This window comes from Ranitomeya imitator, chromosome 3, assembly GCF_032444005.1.
Source record: "Ranitomeya imitator isolate aRanImi1 chromosome 3, aRanImi1.pri, whole genome shotgun sequence".
In the NCBI taxonomy this organism is placed as follows: domain Eukaryota; kingdom Metazoa; phylum Chordata; class Amphibia; order Anura; family Dendrobatidae; genus Ranitomeya; species Ranitomeya imitator.
Window position 1 is genome coordinate 230,005,661 of NC_091284.1, and position 21,496 is coordinate 230,027,156.

General features: G+C 43.1%; 1 protein-coding gene across 1 annotated transcript in view; it reads right to left on the minus strand.

The window, feature by feature from the left end:
• Positions 1–1,278: 1,278 nt before the first annotated feature.
• PM20D1 (peptidase M20 domain containing 1) overlaps positions 1,279–21,496 on the minus strand; it is a 123,358-nt gene continuing 103,140 nt past the window's right edge. The window contains exons 11-13 of the mRNA XM_069756253.1: positions 7,640–7,805; positions 4,796–4,895; positions 1,279–3,950 (exon numbers count right to left, since the gene is read on the minus strand). Of these exons, the coding sequence (XP_069612354.1) occupies positions 3,821–3,950; positions 4,796–4,895; positions 7,640–7,805 (396 nt within the window). The 3' untranslated portion in view covers positions 1,279–3,820. The remainder of the gene's footprint in view (positions 3,951–4,795; positions 4,896–7,639; positions 7,806–21,496) is intronic.

The window sequence follows — 21,496 nt, forward strand, 5'->3', positions numbered from 1 at the left end:
GTGGTAGTAGTTGTGGGTGAGTTACAGAGATACAGTTGAAAGAGACAGAAGAAGTACTGAGGGAAGCAGGTCTGGAGATGTTAGATCTTAAAGCACATGAAAAGCGAGGCAGTCTGGAAGGGTCGGTGGCTTGTCTGTGGGTTACCTCCCGTGATGTCCAGGACTTACGGTCTGATCAGGAATTGCAGAGGCATCCTGATTTTTCACCCAGGATGGGGAAAATGGACGGGGAGCACCTAGTATCAGAAAGCTGGAATTCCCAGGGGACTGCGGGTCTGGAAGCCACGGTGCTAGATGATTAGCTGAAGGAAAGGACGAGGGAAAGTGCAGGAGGAGAAGTTCTTATGTCTTTTGAAGATTGTTGGATTAAGTCTGTTATGAAGATGCACAAATTGAGTAAAGTTTTATTGAAAATGAATCGGGACTTTGATAACATTTGTGTGTGTCTGCGACAGATTGGAGCCCTGTATGCTGTGAAGGATTCTCACTCACAGGTGGGTGAACTACTTGACACTCACAGCACACCACAAAATGGACATGATATTTCTGTAGCGGAGCGTCAGGGTGTGATGAGGAAGCAGCAGCAATCCCTCGGTACGGCTGCCACCCTGGCCTCCGTTACAATACTTTACCCAATTAACTATATATTTTAGGAGTCTGATTCTGTCCATTTTTTACCGACTCCACCAAAATGGACACCGACTCCGCAACCCTGTTAAAAACACATTGTCACGATTCCTCTGCTCGGAGTGTTTGGGATTCAGTTATGGACATCTGTTATCCTATCCTGTGCTGTGGCGTACTGAGCTATCAGTGCTTTGATTGACAGCTCAGTTGACCTATTTGAGACTGGAAGGTGCAGAGATTTCCACAGGTGCTCCCTGTTCTTGGTAATCGTCCTGCTATTTAGGTGAGCTGTCTGGCCCAGATCACAGCCAGTCAAAACCTTGTTCCCTCTAGTGTGTGTTTGCCTGATCCTTGTGCTGTAACACAGATCTTCTGCTGCTGACTTTTGGACCTGGACTGTGTTCTGACTACCCATTTGTTATTGCCCCTTTGCTTATCCGCTATTTCTCTGGTATTTTGACCTTGGAATGTGACCTGACTTACCACTTTGTATTTTCCCGTGGTTTACTAAGTGCTATTTTGATATTGACCCACCATCTAGTTGGAATATAATCTTGGAGATGGGAATACCACTTTAGCAAACAAGTACATAAATAAGTAAATGCAATCAGTGATTCAGAGAACTGAAATAGATCCACAAAAAGTTCTGACTAGGTTATATTATTTTCATTTATTAGGTTTTTGGGTTACAAAAATAATAATCAGAAAAAAACATTTTTGACTGCTTTTCCAGAACATGTGCACTTTACTACAAATTAATTATCAGAAGACATCAATCAGAAACAAATGAATGTTAAAATTGGAATAAGCCATTCAAACTCATAAGGCCAGGATCACATTGCGTTAACAGCAGCCCGTTCAACACATGCGTTAACGGGCTGCTGTTAACGCAAGTGCCAGTATGTCAGCGCGCTAGCGCAGATAGAGCTAGCAGATGCTCTATCTGCGCTAGCAGTGACGGACCCGGAATCGCTGCAGCCCGCATCCCAGGGTCCGTCACTCAATGACGGCACATCGCTAGCGCATGCCCATTGTGGGCGTGCGCTAGCGATGCGTCCGACATTAGACTTAATGGCGGCGTTAACGGGCTGCGTTACACCGCGTTATGCCGCGGTGTAACGTAGTCCGTCTAACGGACGCCTCTAGCGCAATGTGAACCCAGCCTTAATGTCAGATACAAATCTATGTAAAAAAAAAAATGAACAGTGCTTCATAGGGCAAACCATTAATGTTTAAGAGTGGAGGTATGAAAATCCATTCTAGCCCCCTGTGTTGTCTCCAAACATTACCTGTTGTTTTTGCCTGTTAAATTTACATTGAAGTTGCCGCTGTTGACCCCTCTCCCAAAGCCCAACTAGTCCTTCAATAAGAATTCAAGTCCAAAAGAAACAACTAGAATATGGGGTGAAAACTTGAATTCAAATACATTAGTCTATTATTCTGAACTAACCTCAATACTTCCTTGGTAGATTAAAGTCTATGACCACCAGTTAAAGCAAAATACATTTTTGAATGAATTTTCATAAAAAGACTGTAGCAAAATTAATTCAGAATCTAAAATATACAATTTATTTTTTTCAACCCATGCTTTTTAGAGCGGTTGTGGGCCTTCTAAGGTGCATAACTGTAATTCTTTGGGAAAGGCTTTGCTGATCTGGTCTTTGGTTCTGAATATGAGTCTCCTGCATTGAGATGTTTTACAATTGTGTGTAAACTGGCACAAAAATATTTTATTGTAGAGATGATCAAATCTGGCAAAATTTGAATTTGCCAAATTGTGCGGATTTTACAGGTACGGTAAATTTGATTTGAATATTCATTATTATGCATTGGTGTCTCTATGAACCCCAAAGCATAATAAACATAGGATGGAAAAAAATATATATATATTACTTACCTCAGTGCTCACCTGTCCCGCTATCCACAGGCCGGTCCTCCACACTTCATGTCCAAGTTATGTGCATTCTATTCAGCTTTTTCACTCCAGGCCCTGGCTTCCAGCACAACTAGGCCTCTGATGTCACTGTGAACTGTCAACATCATGATGTGCAGCGATGGTGGGTGGTGATGTCAGAAGCCTACTCTTGCTAGAAAAGATGGCCAGGAGTAACGAGGCCAAAGAGGATGCGAGCAATTTGCAGAATGGGCAAAACAAAAATTGGAACAGGACCCTCAGTTTACACAAAACATTGTGTTCAGTGATGAGGCAAAATTTTTGGGTGGGCCATTTATATGGATACACCTAAATAACATAGGAATGGTGACAGTGTCTTGCATTGAAATGTGCTGCAATAACCCGGGTACTGCATTCACCAGACAACACAATTTCTATCCGCTCATGTGTTTACCTCTGCTACATGTCAATGGCTGTAAACAAAAAGAAACTTGTAAATAACTCATGAAAGAACAAAGTTACGTTAAAACCAAGCAGACCATTGTTTTTCTTGTGAAATTCTCAATAAGTTTAATGTGTCAAATGACCCTCTTCCCATTGGAAAAAATAAAGTTGGATCCAAAATGGCCGACTTCAAAATGGCCGCCATGGTCACCACCCATCTTGAAAAGTTTTCTCCCTCCCATATACGAATGTGCCACAAACAGGAAGTTGATATCACCAACCGTTCCCATTTTATTTAGGTGTATCCATATACATGGCCCTCCCTGTATGAAAGTAGAGCTGCAGAGGACCAGATTGCGGTCTGGAGAGGTGGTGTGACAGGGAGCAGTGAGGGGAGTATTTTTTTTTAACCGTTTACCTGTTCCTCTATGGTCTAACATTATAGAGTCCACATTTTGCTGAATTCACATAGAGGAAATTGCAAAAATTCTGTCTTCTGGAGAACATGATATTTTTGTAAAACTTGAGGAGAATTTAATTTGTTCCTCTCTAATTACTTGTCTTTACAAAGTTATCAAAACAAGTTGGTAGTTTTTCTATATTTATTATTGAGGCTGAGACTGAACTTTCTAATTACAGTCATATAATACTTGTAATATTAGTGATTAGTAGTCTATCATGACCAAGCAAGTGTTCTACTAGCAGCAGTTTCATTGCCTCCTTAAACAATCCCTGTTTCTGGTCAAAAAATTAAATATTCAAGTTTGATCAATGATATCGTCATCCATTCAAGTCATATTGCAGATAGGACTTATTGGTGGCATACTTTTAGCATCTTCACCCTTATCACCATCATTATAACTCATGGGTGGCTCGATGAACAACAGGAACTTTATCAGAGTCAGCATTCTGAATCAAACGATAGTAAAACTGTGTAAGACATTCTAAGTTCTCAAGTGAAATTCGCTCGTTTAACCCATGGATTCTGAAATATAAGAAGCAACTCAGTTATTCTAATGCAGACTAAAGAATTGGCTACTTACAACACTTATTGGATTTTCTACATATAGGATATATTTTGTTCATATGGTCTGGAAATGAGGATTTTCCTGTCTCTTTCATTTATTTCTATACAGACCTTGAGAAACAGCAATCAGCTTAAACTTAAAGTCTATAGTTCATTACATTAGTTGAGAGTGCAGTTTCAGAGATAAGACCCTTAATATCTGTATGTCAAATCATAAAAATTAAATATGTCCAGTCCCTTAAAAGGAATGTTTCACCAGGTTTTTGTTACACCATCTGAGAGAAACATAATGTAGAGACTGAGACCCTGATTCCGGCGATGTATCACTTACTGAGCTACTTTATCATTTTGATAAAATCCCTGTTTTATTTGCTGCTGATCTACCAGATCTCTGAATGCTGAGCTCTATATAACCCTGCCCCTCATAACTGATTGGCAACTTTATGCCCATATACTGTGTACCCAGTAAGATTCCAATCAGTGATGGGTCGGGGCTATACTGAGCTCATGAATATGCTTGACTACCTGGCAGATTTTCTAGTCCTTTAGTAATAATCTCCCGCTGATAAAACAGTGATTTTCTCAACACTAAACTAAGCAGCCCAGTAATTGATATATCACTGGAATCAGAGTCTCTGTCTCTACATTGTGCTGCTCTCAGATTAGGTGGCAAAAACCTGGTGACAGATTCTTCTTAAATGACACTGATGTGAATTCATAATATATTTATAAAATCAGTAAGCCAACGTGAATGAGTAATTTCAGATTCCTAAAATAAGAGTGTTCTTTCAGTCAACTCTTACCTGCTCAGATCTTCAGGTTTCAATTTGAAAGGGCTAAAACGATATATGCTGTCACTCAGATTAACAAAATGACGGCTGTCAGTATTTCCAATGCAGACACCTAATGAAATACACAGGCTGGACATTATTTCTGTACTATATACAATGCAAGCACAGAGGAGTCATTTACTATAGAATTTATAGTAGAATGCAGTCAAAAAAATGTTGCTGGTTTTAATGTACACCTATTCTGTGACAAACTTAAAAAAAGTAAAAAAATCACTATCCCTATACTATACACAAGAAATGAGGGTAAAATTAATAGCTAATATTTATATATGTAGGAGTGGTGGGGGTTGATGGTCTGATCCTTGATACTCTAAGGCTATGTGCCCACATTGCAGAAATGCTGCGGAAATGTCCGCAGCATTTCTGCAACTCCCTGCAACGGGTAATACAAGCGTTTTTAGCTTGCAGAATGCTTGCGTTTTCCAAGCGATTTGAAGCATCGCCTGGAAAAGTGATTGACAGGTTGGTCACAAACATAGTGCTTGACAAGTGTGACCAACTTTTTACTATTGATGCTGCCTGGGGGTGGGACGTTCATCCAGGCAAAGACATACCACCGGTAATATACCACATTCACTATTGTACAATGGAGTCTTGCCCCCATTGGGCTGAGTTTAGACTTATAGAAACATGATAGTGACCTGCTAGTGCGCTTTCCATTTAGGTCTATGTAGTCCAGGTGGTCTGTGTGACGCTGTATGTAGGGCTCACTGTGTCTAGATACTACTCTGTATACGGGCTAATGGGAGTAGGATGTAGTATTTATGTATTTATTTTATTGTTATAAGCCTTTGCCTGAATGTGTTCTTGTTGCTTTTTTGAGGTACTCTGATGTTATTAATTTATGTGTAGACATTTATGAATAAAATTTGGTAGTTATTTACATTCCTTGAGCCACGTTTTATTTTTGTGCGTAGCTCTTTTGTTATATGTAGTTATACGGAATGTGACCAAGTCTCGTTGGAGCTTTAGGTCCTTTTGGATTAATATGTATACTGATGCTGCCTATGCAGCATCAATAGTAAAAGATAGAATGCTAAAAATAATAAAAAAAAATAAGAAATATGGTTATTCTCACCTTCCGACGGCCCCCGATCTCCTCAGTGGCGCTCCCGGTACGTTCCGTTCCCAGAGATGCTTTGAGTGAAGGACCTTTCTGACATCACGGTCACGTGACCGCAACGTCATCCCAGGTGATTTGCGCAATGCATCCCTGGGAACGGAAGCCACCGCGTGCACCGCTAAGAGGCAGGAGGACTTCGGGGGTCATCGGAAGGTAAGTATATCACTATTTTTAATTTTAATTCTTTTTTTTTTTTTACAGGAATATTGTACCCAGGGCTCTCCTCCATACCTGGGTACTATCCACACATGAAGCACTCACTTTACGCATGGTGGGCATAGCCACATGTGTAAAGTGAACGTTCAATACAATCCTATGGCGGCAGAATCGCCGCGATTCCGCAGAAATAGTGAACATGCTGCGGATTTTACCGCTATGCGATTTCGCAGTGGGAAAATCCGCAGCATGGGCACAGCAACTGCGGAATCCCATAGGATTGCATGGGATTGCGTTTTTAAGCTTTTCCGCTGTGGCAAAAAACTCGGAGGAAACATATAAAAAATGCAACGTGGACACACAGCCTAAAGGGTTCAAAGTATTTGATGTTCATGTATGTTATAAAAAGGTAACACTCACCGGGGCTGCAGTTAGCTTAGACAGGGTTAACTATAATGGCCAGCCCAGTTTGGGAGGGGGAATTGAGAGTTAGTGTCAAAGACAGGCAGTGACAGAGTCAGTGAGTGCTGAGCAGTGACAAGTGACAGACTCAGCACCGGGGCTGCTAGGTACAGAGTGAGCCCAGAACCTCAGAGCAGTGGATTACCAGAGAACACCTCTGCACGTGTTCCCTTTGCCGGCCAGGGAACTTTGACCCGTGGTCACGCTCCTTCTGCAGAAGAAACTGGAGTCATACCATTAGGGGTTGAGCGAGATTGAATCCCGATATACTGCTACAAAAGGAGAAGATCCCCTAGAACTAGAAGAGATAGTAAAAGGGATTTTCTACCTATATTGAGAACCAGGGCTGAAGTTGCGTTCGATACCTGTGGGAAAGATAACAACCCGTCGGGCCTTATCCTCTATACCTGCTTGTAAGTACTGCTATTCACCAAGTAAAAGTTTGGATGTTTTTATGAACCTTGTGTCTCCTGGATTGATTGCTGCCCTGGTCCAAGACGAGGGATTCCTAGAGTCAGAAGTGGCCTGCGGTCCTGAATTAAGTGATATGCACCTCATTCACAGCAGCACACCGGGAATGGGACATGAGTTGGCCATAGGATGACGAAGAGAGTGGGAACAGAAGCTCTCCCACGACTACCTCGCGTGGGCTTCTTACATATACTTTCCATGTGCACAAAAAAAGCAAAAATGTAACACATTTTTTAAGGAGCTAGTAGACTTTTGATTAATAACGTGTTATGAAACACAGGTCTATGTAGGCCTATGGTGTTCTAGTCTAATGTATGTCATCATTTCTGTGAATAAATACAAATTGTCTCATTTTTAAGTAGGTTTTAGAACATGATTGGTCTTGATGGTTATTTTTCAAAAATGTACTGAAATGGATTACACATAAGATACATTAATTTATGTATTTATTAAAACTTGGCAGGTAGAATAAAGCTGAATAAAGTTATTCACAAAACTTGTCAGGGACAAGCGAATAAAGTTATTCACAAAATTTGTCAGGGACAAGCAAAGGTTGAAACATAATATATTGCATATCATCTTACCTGGAGCAACTGGGGCTGCTGAGAAGACAGAATGAATTGTTCGCTGTAAAGTCTGATATCCAAAATTTGATTCATCATAGGGACTAATAGGCAGAGGGTCAAATGAGTTAAGGACTGAAATTTCTACTCTGTCATCACTTATGGTGTTCCGAACTATGTCCAATGCCTGCGAAATTAACAAATGGATTAGGATACGAAAATAATTTTCCCAATTCCCTAACACAAAATGAATCCTGCAAAACCCAATAAGGCAAAAAAATCTTAGTTTAGACAGATCAGGTAGCATTAAAAGGGAACCTGTCACCCAACAGGCGTTTTTAACTAAAAGAGCCACCTTGTGCAGCACTAATGCTGCATTCTGTCAAGGTGACTCTTTAAGTTGGGGTCCCTTTCAACGCTGCAATATCCGTTTTTATAACAGTTACATAGTTATTAAGGTTGAAGGAAGACTATAAGTCCATCTAGTTCAACCCATAGCCTAACCTAACATGCCCTATCATGTTGATCCAGAGGAAGGCAAAAAAAAACCCATGTGGCAAAGAGTAAGCTCCACCTTGGGGAAAAAAATTCCTTCCCGACTCCACATACGGCAATCAGACTAGTACCCTGGATCAACGCCCTATCAAGGAATCTAGTGTATATACCCTGTAACATTATACTTTTCCAGAAATGTATCCAGTCCCCTCTTAAATTTAAGTAATGAATCACTCATTACAACATCATACGGCAGAGAGTTCCATAGTCTCATTGCTCTTACAGTAAAGAATCCGCGTCTGTTATTATGCTTAAACCTTTTTTCCTCCAAATGTAGAAGATGCCCCCTTGTCCCTGTTTCAGGTCTATGATTAAAAAGATCATCAGAAATGTGCCCCTCATACCTGTAGTTTGTCCGGGGTCATGTCTTTTCCCCCCGGACACAAACGCCTCCCAGCCATCACTCAATACTCCGCGCGCCATAGGCCGCCTCCACTTCCTTCATTAACGTCCCCGGCGCCTGCGCTGTAAGTTCCCATTGTGTGATGGGAGTCGAAGGGCAGCGCAAACTGCGCATACCCGAAAAAAAAATACAGCGCAGGCGCCAGGGATGTTAATGAGGAAAGTAGACCCAATTTTCTTTTTCATAAGGGTAACAGGAGAAAATGGACCCAAAACTTTGTTGTGCAATTTCTCCTGAGAATGCAGTTACCCCTATGTGGGGAAAACCACTGTCTGGGCACACTTCAGGGCTAGATGGGAAGGAGCACCGTTTAACTTTTTTAATGCAAAATTGGCTGTAATCAATAGCGGACACCATGTCTCAATTGGAGAGCACCTGATGTGCCTAAACAGTGGAAACCCTCCCTTAAGTGACCCCATTTTGGAAAGTAGACCCCACAAGGAACATATCTAGATGTGTGGTGAGTACCTTGAACCCCCAGGTTTTTCACAGAAATTTATAACATTGGACCATGAAAAAAAACAAAAAACAAAAAAAACTGTTTTTCCACAAAAATGTTATTTAGTTCCAATTTTTTTATTTTCTCAAAGGTAACAGGAAAAATTGCACAACAATTTTTAGGGTCCATTTTCTTCGGAGTACGTCAATACCTCATACTTGGGCAAAACCACAGATTGGGCGCACGGCAGGGCTCAGAAGGGAAAAAATGATGGTTTGGAGTGCAGACTTTGATGGAATGCTCTGCACATGCTATGTCGCGTTTGGAGAGACCCTGATGTGCCTAAACAGTGGAACCCCCCCCCCCACGTGACCATATTTTGGAAACTAGATGCCTCAAGGAATTTATCTAGAGGCATAGTATTATAGCAATGATTATAATTCTTTTGGTTTTACTGGTGTATGAATTTATAATGTGGGGGTATGTGTAAATCGTGCGGAGTACATCAGATTATTATAAAAGATTACTAGATGGTAGCCTGATTCTAACGCATCGGGTATTCTAGAATATGCATGTCCACGTAGTATATAGCACAGCCACGTAGTATATTGCCCAGCCACGTAGTATATTTCTCAGCCATGTAGTATATTGCCCAATCACGTAGTATATTGCCAAGTCACGTAGTATATTGCCCAGCCACATAGTATATTGCCCAGTGACGTACTATATTGCCCAGCTACATAGTATATTGCCCAGCTACGTAGTATATTGCCCAGTGACGTAGTATATTGCCCAGTGACGTAGTATATTGGCCAGCTACGTAGTATATTGCCCAGTGAGGTAGTATATTGCCCAGCCACGTAGTATGTAGTATATTGCCCAGCCACGTAGTATATTGCCCAGCCACATTTTATATTGCCCAGTCACGTAGTATATTGCCCAGCCACGTAGTATATTGCCCAGTTACGTACTATATTGCCCAGCTACGTAGTATATTGCCCAGTCACGTAGTATGTAGTATATTGCCCAGCCACGTAGTATATTGCCCAGTCACGTAGTATATTGCCCAATAACCTAGTATATTGCCCAGCCACATAGTATATTGCCCTGTTACGTAGTATATTGCCCAGCCACGTAGTATATTGCCCAGTCACATATGTAGTATATTGCCCAGCCACGTAGTATATTGCCCAGTCACGTAGTATATTGCCCAGTAACCTAGTATACTGCCCAGCCACATAGTATACTGCCCAGTCACATAGTATATTGCCCAGTAACGCAGTATATTGCCCAGTAACGTAGTATATTGCCCAGTCACCTAGTATATTGCCCAGCCACGTAGTATATTGCCCAGCCACGTAGTATATTGCCCAGTCACGTAGTATATTGCACAGCCGACGTAGTATAAAGCACAGCCCACGTAGTATAAAGCACAGCCTATGTAGTATATTGCACAGCCCGCGTAGTATATTGCGCAGCCACGTAGAATATTGCCCAGTAACGTGGTATATTACCCAGCCACGTGGTATATTGCCCAGCCACGTAGTATATTGCCCAGTCACGTAGTAAATTGCCCAGCCACGTAGTATATTGCCCAGCCACGTAGTATATTGCCCAGTCACGTAGTATATTGCCCAGTCACGTAGTATATTGCCCAGTCACGTAGTATATTGCACAGCCCACGTAGTATAAAGCACAGCCCACGTAGTATAAAGCACAGCCTATGTAGTATATTGCACAGCCCGTGTAGTATATTGCACAGCCAACGTAGTATATAGCAATGTGGGCATCATATCCCTGTTAAAAAAAAAGAATTAAAATAAAAAATAGTTATATACTCACCTTCCGGAGCCCCCAGATCCAAGCAAAGTGGTTACCGACGCCGAGTCCTCGTGCGCTCCGGTCTGAATAGTGCATTGCGGTCTCACGAGATGATGACGTAGCGGTCTCGCGAGACCGCTATGTCATCATCTCGCGAGATCGCAGCATGGAGCGGTTACCGGAGCGTCGCGAGCGGGAAAGGCCTGTTGTGGATCCGAGGGGCCGACGGACGGTGAGTATATAACGATTTTTTATTTTTTTAATTATTTTTAACATTAGATCTTTTTACTATTGATGCCGCATAGGCAGCATCAATAGTAAAACGTTGGTCACACAGGGTTAATAGCAGCGTTAACCGAGTGCGTTACACCGCGGCATAGCGCGGTCGGTTAACGCTGCCATTAACCCTGTGCGAGCGGTGACCGGAGGGTAGTATCGAGAGGGGCACTGACTGCGGGGAGGAAGGAGCGGCCATGTTGCCGCCGGACTGTACCCATCGCTGATTGGTTGTGGCTGTTTTGCCGCGACCAATCAGCGACTTGGATTTCCATGATAGACAGAGGCCGTGACCAATGAATTTCTGTGACAGACAGACGGAAGTGACCCTTAGACAATTATATAGTAGATAGAAGTGTGGTACACTTTGAAGCAATCCTTAACGCAAAGGCCAGGTTTCTCAGGGCAGGTTTCACAATGGAAATTGTGTCTTTTCGTATTCCCCTCTTGGAGCACTTTTTTTGTGATCTCCCCTTCTTTGCTGTTTGGGGAACCTCTCTGGGAAAATGCTGACCTGGTAAGATACAGGCACCATCAATTTCAGAAGTACTGGAGCCCTCACCTTCCTGAGTGCCAAACATTAGGGCCTTGATAACTACCTACTGAAACTGTAGGATGGTCTCTTTATTGCTTGCAGATCGAAACAGAACAAAAGCATTGTACAGTGCCATCTGAACAATGTGCATAGCCAATTTTTTGGACCATACTTTAGCTTTTCGCATGGCACTGTATGGTTTGTAATCCAAGATACAATCTGGCTTCGGCACTTGTGTTGTGGTACCTCGAACAGTGACAAGGGAGCTATTGTCACGGTGTATGTTGATCAGTATAAGGACATCCCTCTTGTCCTTATATTTTTCTAAAAGCATGCTGTTGCTGCATTGTGCTCTGCTTTTACCCTTTCTCAGCAGTTGTCAAATTAGCGTATTAGGAAGACCTCTCTGATTTTTTTGCACGGTACTGAATGCAACTGTACCTCTGACAGAGAGAGTCTTGAAGAGTGGGATGCTGTTGGAAAAGTTATCTGCGTAGAGGTGATAACCTTTATCTAGCAGTGGGTGCAGCAATTCACGCACAATTTTCCCACTCACCCCCAGGACGGAAGGGGGGGGGGGGGCATTCAGGGGGATTAATCTAGGTGTCCTTACCCTTGTAGAACCTAAATCTGTGGGTGTACCCTGAGGCACTCTCGCATGGTTTGTACAATAAAATTCCTTACCTGTGCTGACTTGGCAGATATAGTCGGAATTTTAGCCTCTCTTTGAAATGAACCAGAGATTCATCTATAGCGATGTCCCTTTAGGGGTTGTATGCCTCAACAAATTTTCTGCTGAAGTGGTCAACTACTGGCAAAACTTTATTTAGATGATCAAAGTTAAAATCATCTCGGGGAGGACACTGCACATTATCCCTATAATGAAAACATTTTGGATCACTTCAAATCGTGTCCTTGTCAAGGTGATATGGAATACCGGTGTGCTATAGAGCATATCAGTACTATGACTATGCCCATATGCAACACAGTGCCCCAAAATGTCAATTTCTGTTGCATTTACAGGAGTCCATCTGGCGTATGAGGACATGGGATTTTGGGTGAAAAATAGACATACAAATTTGTCTGGTTCACCATAAGATTTATTATTTCCTCACTGAAAAAGAATTTGAAAAGTCAATTTTAGTGAGGCCTGTAAGGTCAAATTGGATTCATGAGCTGCCCATGAAACCTGGAACACCAGGCTGATAGTTTTCAGTATTTGGAGTCCATATGAGATCGATTGCTGTAGGGGTTGCCTGGGGCCTAGGGTGCCTTGCTGGGGATCCCTCTTCACTAGATCAGGAGGAGGAGAAACAGAAATAGAGGAAAGTGGGATCTTCCTCACTGCCTGAATCCGTGTCGAAGGCAAGGAAAGCGTATGCCTCCTCTGGTGAATAGTGTCTTGACAAATGGGACACGTTTATTCTTCAAAAACACTGGGGATGTTTGTTTAAGTAGTACTTTTACATATGTTTTGTGTGGGTATTGTGTGAAGGGTACTATTTATTATAAAGAGTAGAAAGGAAAAAAGTAGAGAAAAAAGTAGATAAACAAAAGTAGAAAGTCAAAATTTAGAAGAAACACTTAAAAAAAAAAAAAACGAAAAGAAAAATCAGTAGATGTAAAAGTTTATATAAAAAAAAATAATACAGTGACGTTCACTACACTAATGCCTTTCCTATAAAGTTACTCGGCACTAACTTTTTTTTTGCCAAAGAAAAACGCTACCTTCCTACCCATAAAGTTACACTGTACTAACTGCTATTTTTTTTTTAAAGAAAAACGGATGTCCCTTACACGTCCTCTACACGTCCATTATTCTAACTATATCTACAAAATTAAAAGTCCCTTGGTGCAGACTCTGATCAGCAGTGATACTGATCAGAGTGTTGGGGCCACGGGAAGAACACGAATGCTCAGCGCATGACGCCATGCAAAGTAAAAAGCAAAAAAAAAAAATGCCAAAAATACAATTGGGAGTGGGTTGGGTTATAGGAGGGGGATCTGGAACAGGGATTGGATAACTGCTGCTGTGATCAGAGATTGGTCACACAGCAGCCAGTACACGGCACAGGAGACAGATTGCAGGAGAAGGCAGGGGACACAGCACAGTTCGCAGGAGAATCGCTATGGCCATCAATGACATTCTCTCTCTCTCAGGTACCATAGGGTGTATACAACCGCTCTGCATGCCAACTCTAAGGTAAAGATGGTGTCCAGAGTGGTGATCGCAATTTTAGGTTAACCCCTTTAGCGCTGATTGGCCAGTAACTATTGTTCAGCCAATCAGCACCAGAAGAGTTAATCAGCCGAGGTGATGTCGCGTAACCTCATCCAATGTGACTACCGTGATTGGTGTTGTCTGAGACAGGACCAATCACAGCATGTCACATTGATTTTTTCTTCTTCAAAGTTTAGTGTGACATCGCTGTAATTGGCTGGTCAGAATTGATCAGCCAATCACAGCGATCGCCAACGCAGGAGATGGTACAGCTCCCGGGTGCGACGTGCCTGCTGCAAGAGATGCGATGCAGCGGAGTGACCGGAAATAGCAGCGCCGTATATGTGCTTCGCTTTGCAAGAACACAGCACCAGCAGCGCAGAACATATATGGCGCATATCGAGAAGGGGTTAACAACTTCCTGAAAATAGTTTTAATAGGACTATAATAAATGTACTTGAAAAATTGCTCCTAAACTTTAAAGTCTTCTAATAGACCTATGAAAAATGTTAATTAAAGTTTGTGTGTGCTGTGATTGTCTGGTTTAAAAGTATAAAAACTCAGAGTTTGAATTTAGCCCATTTTTCTAAATTTGGAAAATTTCATAAATAAATGGAAAAAAAAATAACTTCACCACTTACAAGTCAAATGTGTTACAAAAAAAGCTCTCGCAGAATTAGTGGAATATGTGGAAGCATTGTAAAGTTTTTATCACATATAGTAATACATGTCCAAAATAGATTTGTTGCATGAGAAAAAAGGAAGGAAGGCATTCACCGGTCTGAAGTTTGACTTGACTATTAGAAATCCATTAAAATGTCATGGCCGGGAGAGTGAACAAGGAGCTCATGTGAGCAGTATAACGACGATGGCCGTTTCGCGCACTCTCTGCGCTTCCACGGGTCTGTACATGAAAAGAAGCCAGGAGGGAGGGTCATATGCCCCAGCCGCGGCATACTCCTCCCATTCCCGGTTCCTCCCACCTGGCCATGAGATACAAATCACAAAAACATTTAAAACATAATTAAAACTGTATAAAGCATCCATAAATCTTATCCATTAGACAATAAAGATAGCACAAATGATGGAAACAACAATTATTAATCTCTAATCTCTCCTATTGGTAACCTCCAATCCTGCAAGTGAATGACTAAGGCTAATTTCACATTTGCGTTTAAATCCGCAGCGTTTAATACGCATCCGCAAGGGGTGGAAAAAACGCATATAAACGCGTACAAACGCGGCGTTTTTTTTAAACGAATGCGGTAAAAAAAACTGTCGCGTTTGTACGCGTTTATATGCGGTTTTTCCTGCGTTTGCGTTTTTTGTGCGCATGATGATAATACCTCTATTATTTTTTGGCCCACCTCATATCTTTATACTAAAGACACACTAAGCTGCAGTCTTTTTTTATAACTACTGGAGATATGATGTGGCCCAAAAATTAAGTGTGTGGCGAAGTTTCTTATTTGGCGCACGGTGTGTGTTGCCGGCGCAATAGACCCAATAAACCAAACATAATTGTGGCAAATCAAATTGTATTTATTTTTTTAGCAACCAAAAAAATGTATTTAACTGCGCCGGCTTGGGGTTGAGGGATGTAAACGGGGGGGTGTGAAGCACTGAGGCCTGGCTAACCATGGACGACGCAGAGGTGACAGGAGAAGGGGCAATGAAACTAGTGGGGTCTAGTAGTTCGGGGATGGGGCTTGACACATGAGAGGCTTGAGACGCACTGGAAGGGTGAGACAAACTTGACATTACAGACACATTGGGAGGTGAAGGGGGAGGAATGCTAAGAGTTCTCTGTTTTTTTTTGTTTTTTTGTTTTTTTTTAGTTTGACGGGTTTTGGGAGGTATTGGTGGGCTCATATGGCGTGGCGTGTCCGTGGGGGTGCTGTCAGGGTCCGGCTGCACCGTGTCAGAGTCCATAGTGCTCGTAGAGCGTGCAGCCATGCCAGAGTCCATAGTGCTCGTAGAGCGTGCAGCCATGCCAGGGTCCATTGTGCTCGTAGAGTGGGCAGCCATGCCAGAGTCCATAGTGCTCGTAGAGTGTGCAGCCATACCAGAGTCCATAGCGTTTGTAGAGCGTGCAGCCATGCCAGAGTCCAGAGTGCTCGTAGAGTGTGCAGCCATGCCAGAGTCAAGAGCGCTTGTAGAGCGTGCAGCCATGCCAGAGTCCAGAGCGCTTGTAGAGCGTGCAGCCATGCCAGAGTCCATAGGGCTTGTAGAGCGGAAGGCCATGCCAGGGTCCATTGTGCTCATAGAGTGGGCAGCCATGCCAGAGTCCACAGCGCTCGTAGAAAGGAAGGCCATGCCAGGGTCCTGCTGCATCGTGGTGGTGTCGGTACGGAAGGCCATGCCAGGGCGTTGCTCCTCATCAGAAGAAGAAGACATTCTGATGCATGTAGAAAGAAAGAAATGCAAGAAATTAGGAGATGTAGAGACAGAAAATTGAAAATAAAGGCATTGGCTAGGATATACTCACATTCTTCAGTGTCTTGTTTTCCTCCAAGATGTAGCCTGTGTCTCGTCTGCTTCAGTGTCTGCTGAGTAGTGACCTGCAAATGTCCACTACCTCCCTTTATCACCTACTATGTGGGGGGTGGCTTATCAGTGTCTAGACATGTTTTTTTATAGTGTATAAACTTTCGACATCAATGGATGCCATAGCAAAATTTGGTTGCCATGTAAACCGCGGCACATTACTTAAAAATTTGTTAATGTCTCTCAGATAAGACGGCATGTCTTTCAATAGTGGGCGCAAAAGCCAATCGATGTACTGGGACAGGGGCTCTGTGAGCGACCCTATTCCAGACACGATGGGTCTCCCCAGAGGGAAAACGATCGGTTTGGCAATGTGGTACCAGTGTGGTTTCGATGGGAACTCCGGCAGCAGTCTCTCCGCTTTCTTTTGCGATATCACTCCCAAATTAACACATTTTCTCAAGTATGACCTTAATTTACTTTTATACCTCTGCCCCGGATTTCCATCCAATGGTTTATATGTCTTAGTATCCGAAAGCTCTCTGATGGCTTTTGCTATATACTGGGGTCTGGGGAGCAAGACCACCTTGCCCCCTTTATCAGCCGGACTAACCACTGTATCCCCCCACCCTTTGATCTCTGATAATGCCTTCATTTCTGAATCTGTCAAATTAGATGGAGCCTTTCGGTATACTAGAGCCTCTATATCCCTGATCACCTGTGTTTCGAATAGGTCAATCAGATTACCCAGTGTTACTGGGGGCATATAGTTAGAGGGAACGCCTCCCAAAAAGGGATTAAACGTCTCAATTTCACCATTTGACGTGATCCCCTCCACTGCCGTCAGATCTACCAACAATTTGGCATCTCTGACTGTATCTAATGATATATCCATATTAGCCAAGAAACCTAAAGTGCCAATGCTACAAGCTGCCAATTGTTCCACCGAGCTATTTGATGCGACTGCTCCCTCACTTAAACTGGAGTCTGACAGATAGAAATAGGAGTCCTAAACAGAGAAGAGACTATCTGTCAGACTCCAGTTTAAGTGAGGGAGCAGTCGCATCAAATAGCTCGGTGGAACAATTGGCAGCTTATGGCGGCCAGACAGGTGATTCAATCATCCCTTTAGGAGAAGGACACGGAGGGGGAGAAAGAGGCAACGGAATGGGACGTCAGCGCAAAAGGAAGGATATCTCATGGACACACAAATACTAGTTGCTCCTTTAGAGGAGTCCATATTAAATCTTAATGAACGTCAGCTGACTTTACCACATTTATCATTACTTTCCAAAGGACTGGGGTATAACATCCCGGAAGAGTTTGACTTTGTTAACTTCAGGATTGATTTGTTTAAATCGGTTAGAAAAATCCACTTACATAAAACCTTCTTCAACAAATCCCCTACTGATGTGATTTTAGAGGGTGATAGCCCTTGTAGCATTGGCCCTTTAGGTTTCTTGGCTAATATGGATATATCATTAGATACAGTCAGAGATGCCAAATTGTTGGTAGATCTGACGGGAGTGGAGGGGATCACGTCAAATGGTGAAATTGAGACGTTTAATCCCTTTTTGGGAGGCGTTGCCTCTAACTATATGCCCCCAGTAACACCGGGTATTCTGATTGACCTATTAGAAACACAGGTGATCAGGGATATAGAGGCTCTAGTATACCGAAAGGCTCCATCTAATTTGACAGATTCAGAAATGAAGGCATTATCAGAGATCAAAGGGTGGTTAGACCGGCTGATAAAGGGGGCAAGGTGGTCTTGCTCCCCAGACCCCTGTGTATAGCAGAAGCCATCAGACAGCTTTCGGATACTAAGACATATAAACCATTGGATGGAAATCCAGGGCAGAGGTATAAAAGTGAATTAAGGTCATACTTGAGAAAATATGTTAATTTGGGAGAGACTGCTGCCGGAGTTCCCATCGAAACCACACTGGTACCACATTCCCAAGATTCACAAATCGATCGTTTCCCCTCCGGGGAGACATATCGTGTCTGGAATAGGGTCGCTCACAGAGCCCCTGTCCCAGTACATCGATTGGCTTTTGCGCCCACTATTGAAAGACATGCCGTCTTATCTGAGAGACATTAACGAATTTTTAAGTAATGTGCAGTGGTTTACATGGCAACCAAATGTTGCTATGGCATCCATTGATGTCGAAAGTTTATACACTAAGATTCCCCAAACTATGGGGGTTCAGGCCATCCGCCAAATACTCAGCACGGTGGGTAAAAATTGCCAATTCGTGGATTTTGTGTGTGAGGGATTGTCGTTAGTTTTGTCCCATAATGCATTTACTTTCATGGACAAGTGGTACCGGTAGGAAGTTGGAACAGCGATGGGGACTCCGGCAGCATGTACATTCGCCAATTTATACCTAGGACTCTTTGAGGAGAGATACATATACTCCATAGAAAACATATTTAAAGCACGTCAAATTATATTTAAGATATGTCGACGACATATTCATCGTGTGGGATGGGTCTGCGGAAATTTTTCATGAATTTGTAACCCACCTTAATACACACAACACGATGAATATGACGTTCACTGCTTCGTTCGGAGGACAGCGGTTGGAGTTTTTAGATGTACTGGTAGAAATCAAAGAGGGATCACTATGTACATCGATCCACAGGAAACCGACAGCGACGAATATGATGATGCACCATGATAGTTTTCACCCCGCACATATGAAACGTTCACTACCATATAGCCAGTTTCTGAGGGTCAAGAGGGTCAACATCATGGAGGAAGGCTTTTTGAGACAGTCAGGGGAGTTATATGATAGATTCCGACAAAGAGGATATCCAAAGGATTTGTTGAATACAGCGTTCGAGAAGGTAAAAAATGGTGGAGCGACAGGTACAAAAACTCAGGGAAGTAGTCAGTTGGTAACAAAAAGAAAAAAAGAGACAAAAGATTCAATTTCTGTTTTAGGTATAGCGCTATGGACCAGCAAATTCAGGCTTCTATAAGAAGAAATTGGCACATCTTGGAGAAAGATAAGGATCTAGCGGAGGTAGTAGCTAGGGGCCCTTTAATAGCGAACAGACGCAGCACCAGACTGGGGGAAAAAATTGGTGAGGAACCGTATTGAGAAAGAAGAAGACAAAAATTGGTTGGAAAAAAGGGGAGCCCCCCAAGGGCAACCACAGATGTGGGCACTGCCCCTTCTGTGAATTCCATGTCACCAGTCGGGTCCTACACATAGGGGCAATTGAGCACCCGGAAAATGGATTTCATTACCTGTAAAATGGACCATGTCGCAAATGTTCTCTTCTGCCCATGCAGATTCTATTATGTAGGTAAAACCATACGTCCCATGTATGTGCGTTTTCAGGAGCACTACAGGTTAATTAAAACGGGCAAAGGAGTGCCGAGATTGATTATTCACGCAAGAGAGGCGCATGGGGGGAATCTTGGAGTCCTCTCCTTTGCAGGCATTGAGAGGGTCCGCTTACCAGCGCGGGGCAGGGATTGGAATAAGCTCCTCCTTAGACGCGAGTCAAAGTGGATAATGCGTACTAATGCGATGGGACCGACGGGGTTCAATGATAAGTTGGACAAGTCGGTCTTTTTGTAATTATTAAAGGACAGTTAGTTGCGTCTTCATTGGACATTGTCAGCAGAAGAGCATTTTTCTTTCTGTTAGTCATTCACTTGCAGGATTGGAGGTTACCAATAGGGGAGATTAGAGTTTAATAATTGTTGTTCCTGTCATTTGTGCTATCTTTATTGTCTAATGGATAAGATTTATGGATGCTTTATACAGTTTTAATTATGTTTTAAATGTTTTTGTGATTTGTATCTAATGGCCAGGTGGAGGGACCGGGAATGGGAGGAGTATGCCGCGGCTGGGGCATATGATCCTCCCTCCCGACGTCTTTTCATGTACAGACCCGTGGAAGCGCAGAGAGTGCGCGAAAAGGCAGTCGTCGTTACACTGCTAACATGAGCTCCTTGTTCACTCTCCCGGCCATGACATTTTAATGGATTTCTAATAAAGTCAAGTCAAGCTTCAGACCGGTGAGTGCCCTCCTTCCTTTTTTCTCTTGCAACAAGTCGATTTCCATGTGGTTTTCCGGAGGAGCACCCGGCAGCTTGAGGTGGAATCGGGACTGCTGTTTTGAATGAATGCACTTAATGTGCACAGAAGCCGAAGGTCTCAACGTGGAGAGTAGTGCCGTCCCCTTCCTTTTTTCTTCCGTTTCATGCATGTCCAAAATAGGTTACTTTATGTCTTGCCTTAAAACGACATATCTGGATTTATATGATCAAGATTGGTTGCTGGTTATCCTAGCTGTCCATGGAATTCGTAGAACTGTCGTAGACACCAAGACTGCTGAATACATCACACAGAAGAAACCGAAATGGTTGTAAATACATGCCATACGAGATACCAAGACTGGAGTATATACATCACAGGAGACATGGGGGACGCAATGTATACACTGACGAGCATAAGAGTAACAATATTTTGAACTTTTGGCTTTCAGGCTCCACTACAGCTTTGAACGAGAGACTACCTGTTAGGACTGGCGGAACGCACCAAGAGAGATGATATAGATGCGTTCGCAGTCCGGGGTCCACCGTGCAGGTGAAACCTGCTGCTAGGAAATGACAGACTATATGGCGGTATCCAAAAGTATACATGCGTGGGTTAAACCTCACCCAGCGTGAAGAAAGCGATCCTGTTGCATCAAAGGACCGCGGTACCGCACATAGAGCGCGAGCAAGTGGTCAGCGAACTTAACCCCAACAGCGATTGTAGTCCGATTAGACCCTTGCTGGCACTACACCGCTACTGGGTGTGTAAGGAAATATATAATTATAGCACCGAAGTGCAAACTGTGCCGTGCTGGCAGGTACCACAAAGCACCCAGACGTGGGTCAGGAAGCGCACACTGGCGCGTGGCACCGCACTGGCGGTCACAGCAATAGACGCTGATACGTGTGTGACACGTTGAGTGATTAGTCGGGCGCTAGATAGCAGCCATACACCATACGCGAACAGTCATACAATAGGGTAGGGGTATTTAAAGAACGACTTGCACTCACAACAAACACACGTATTAAATTGTACACTAGCGCATGGCCGTGCGGTCATGCGCAGTTTATATAGTTGCAG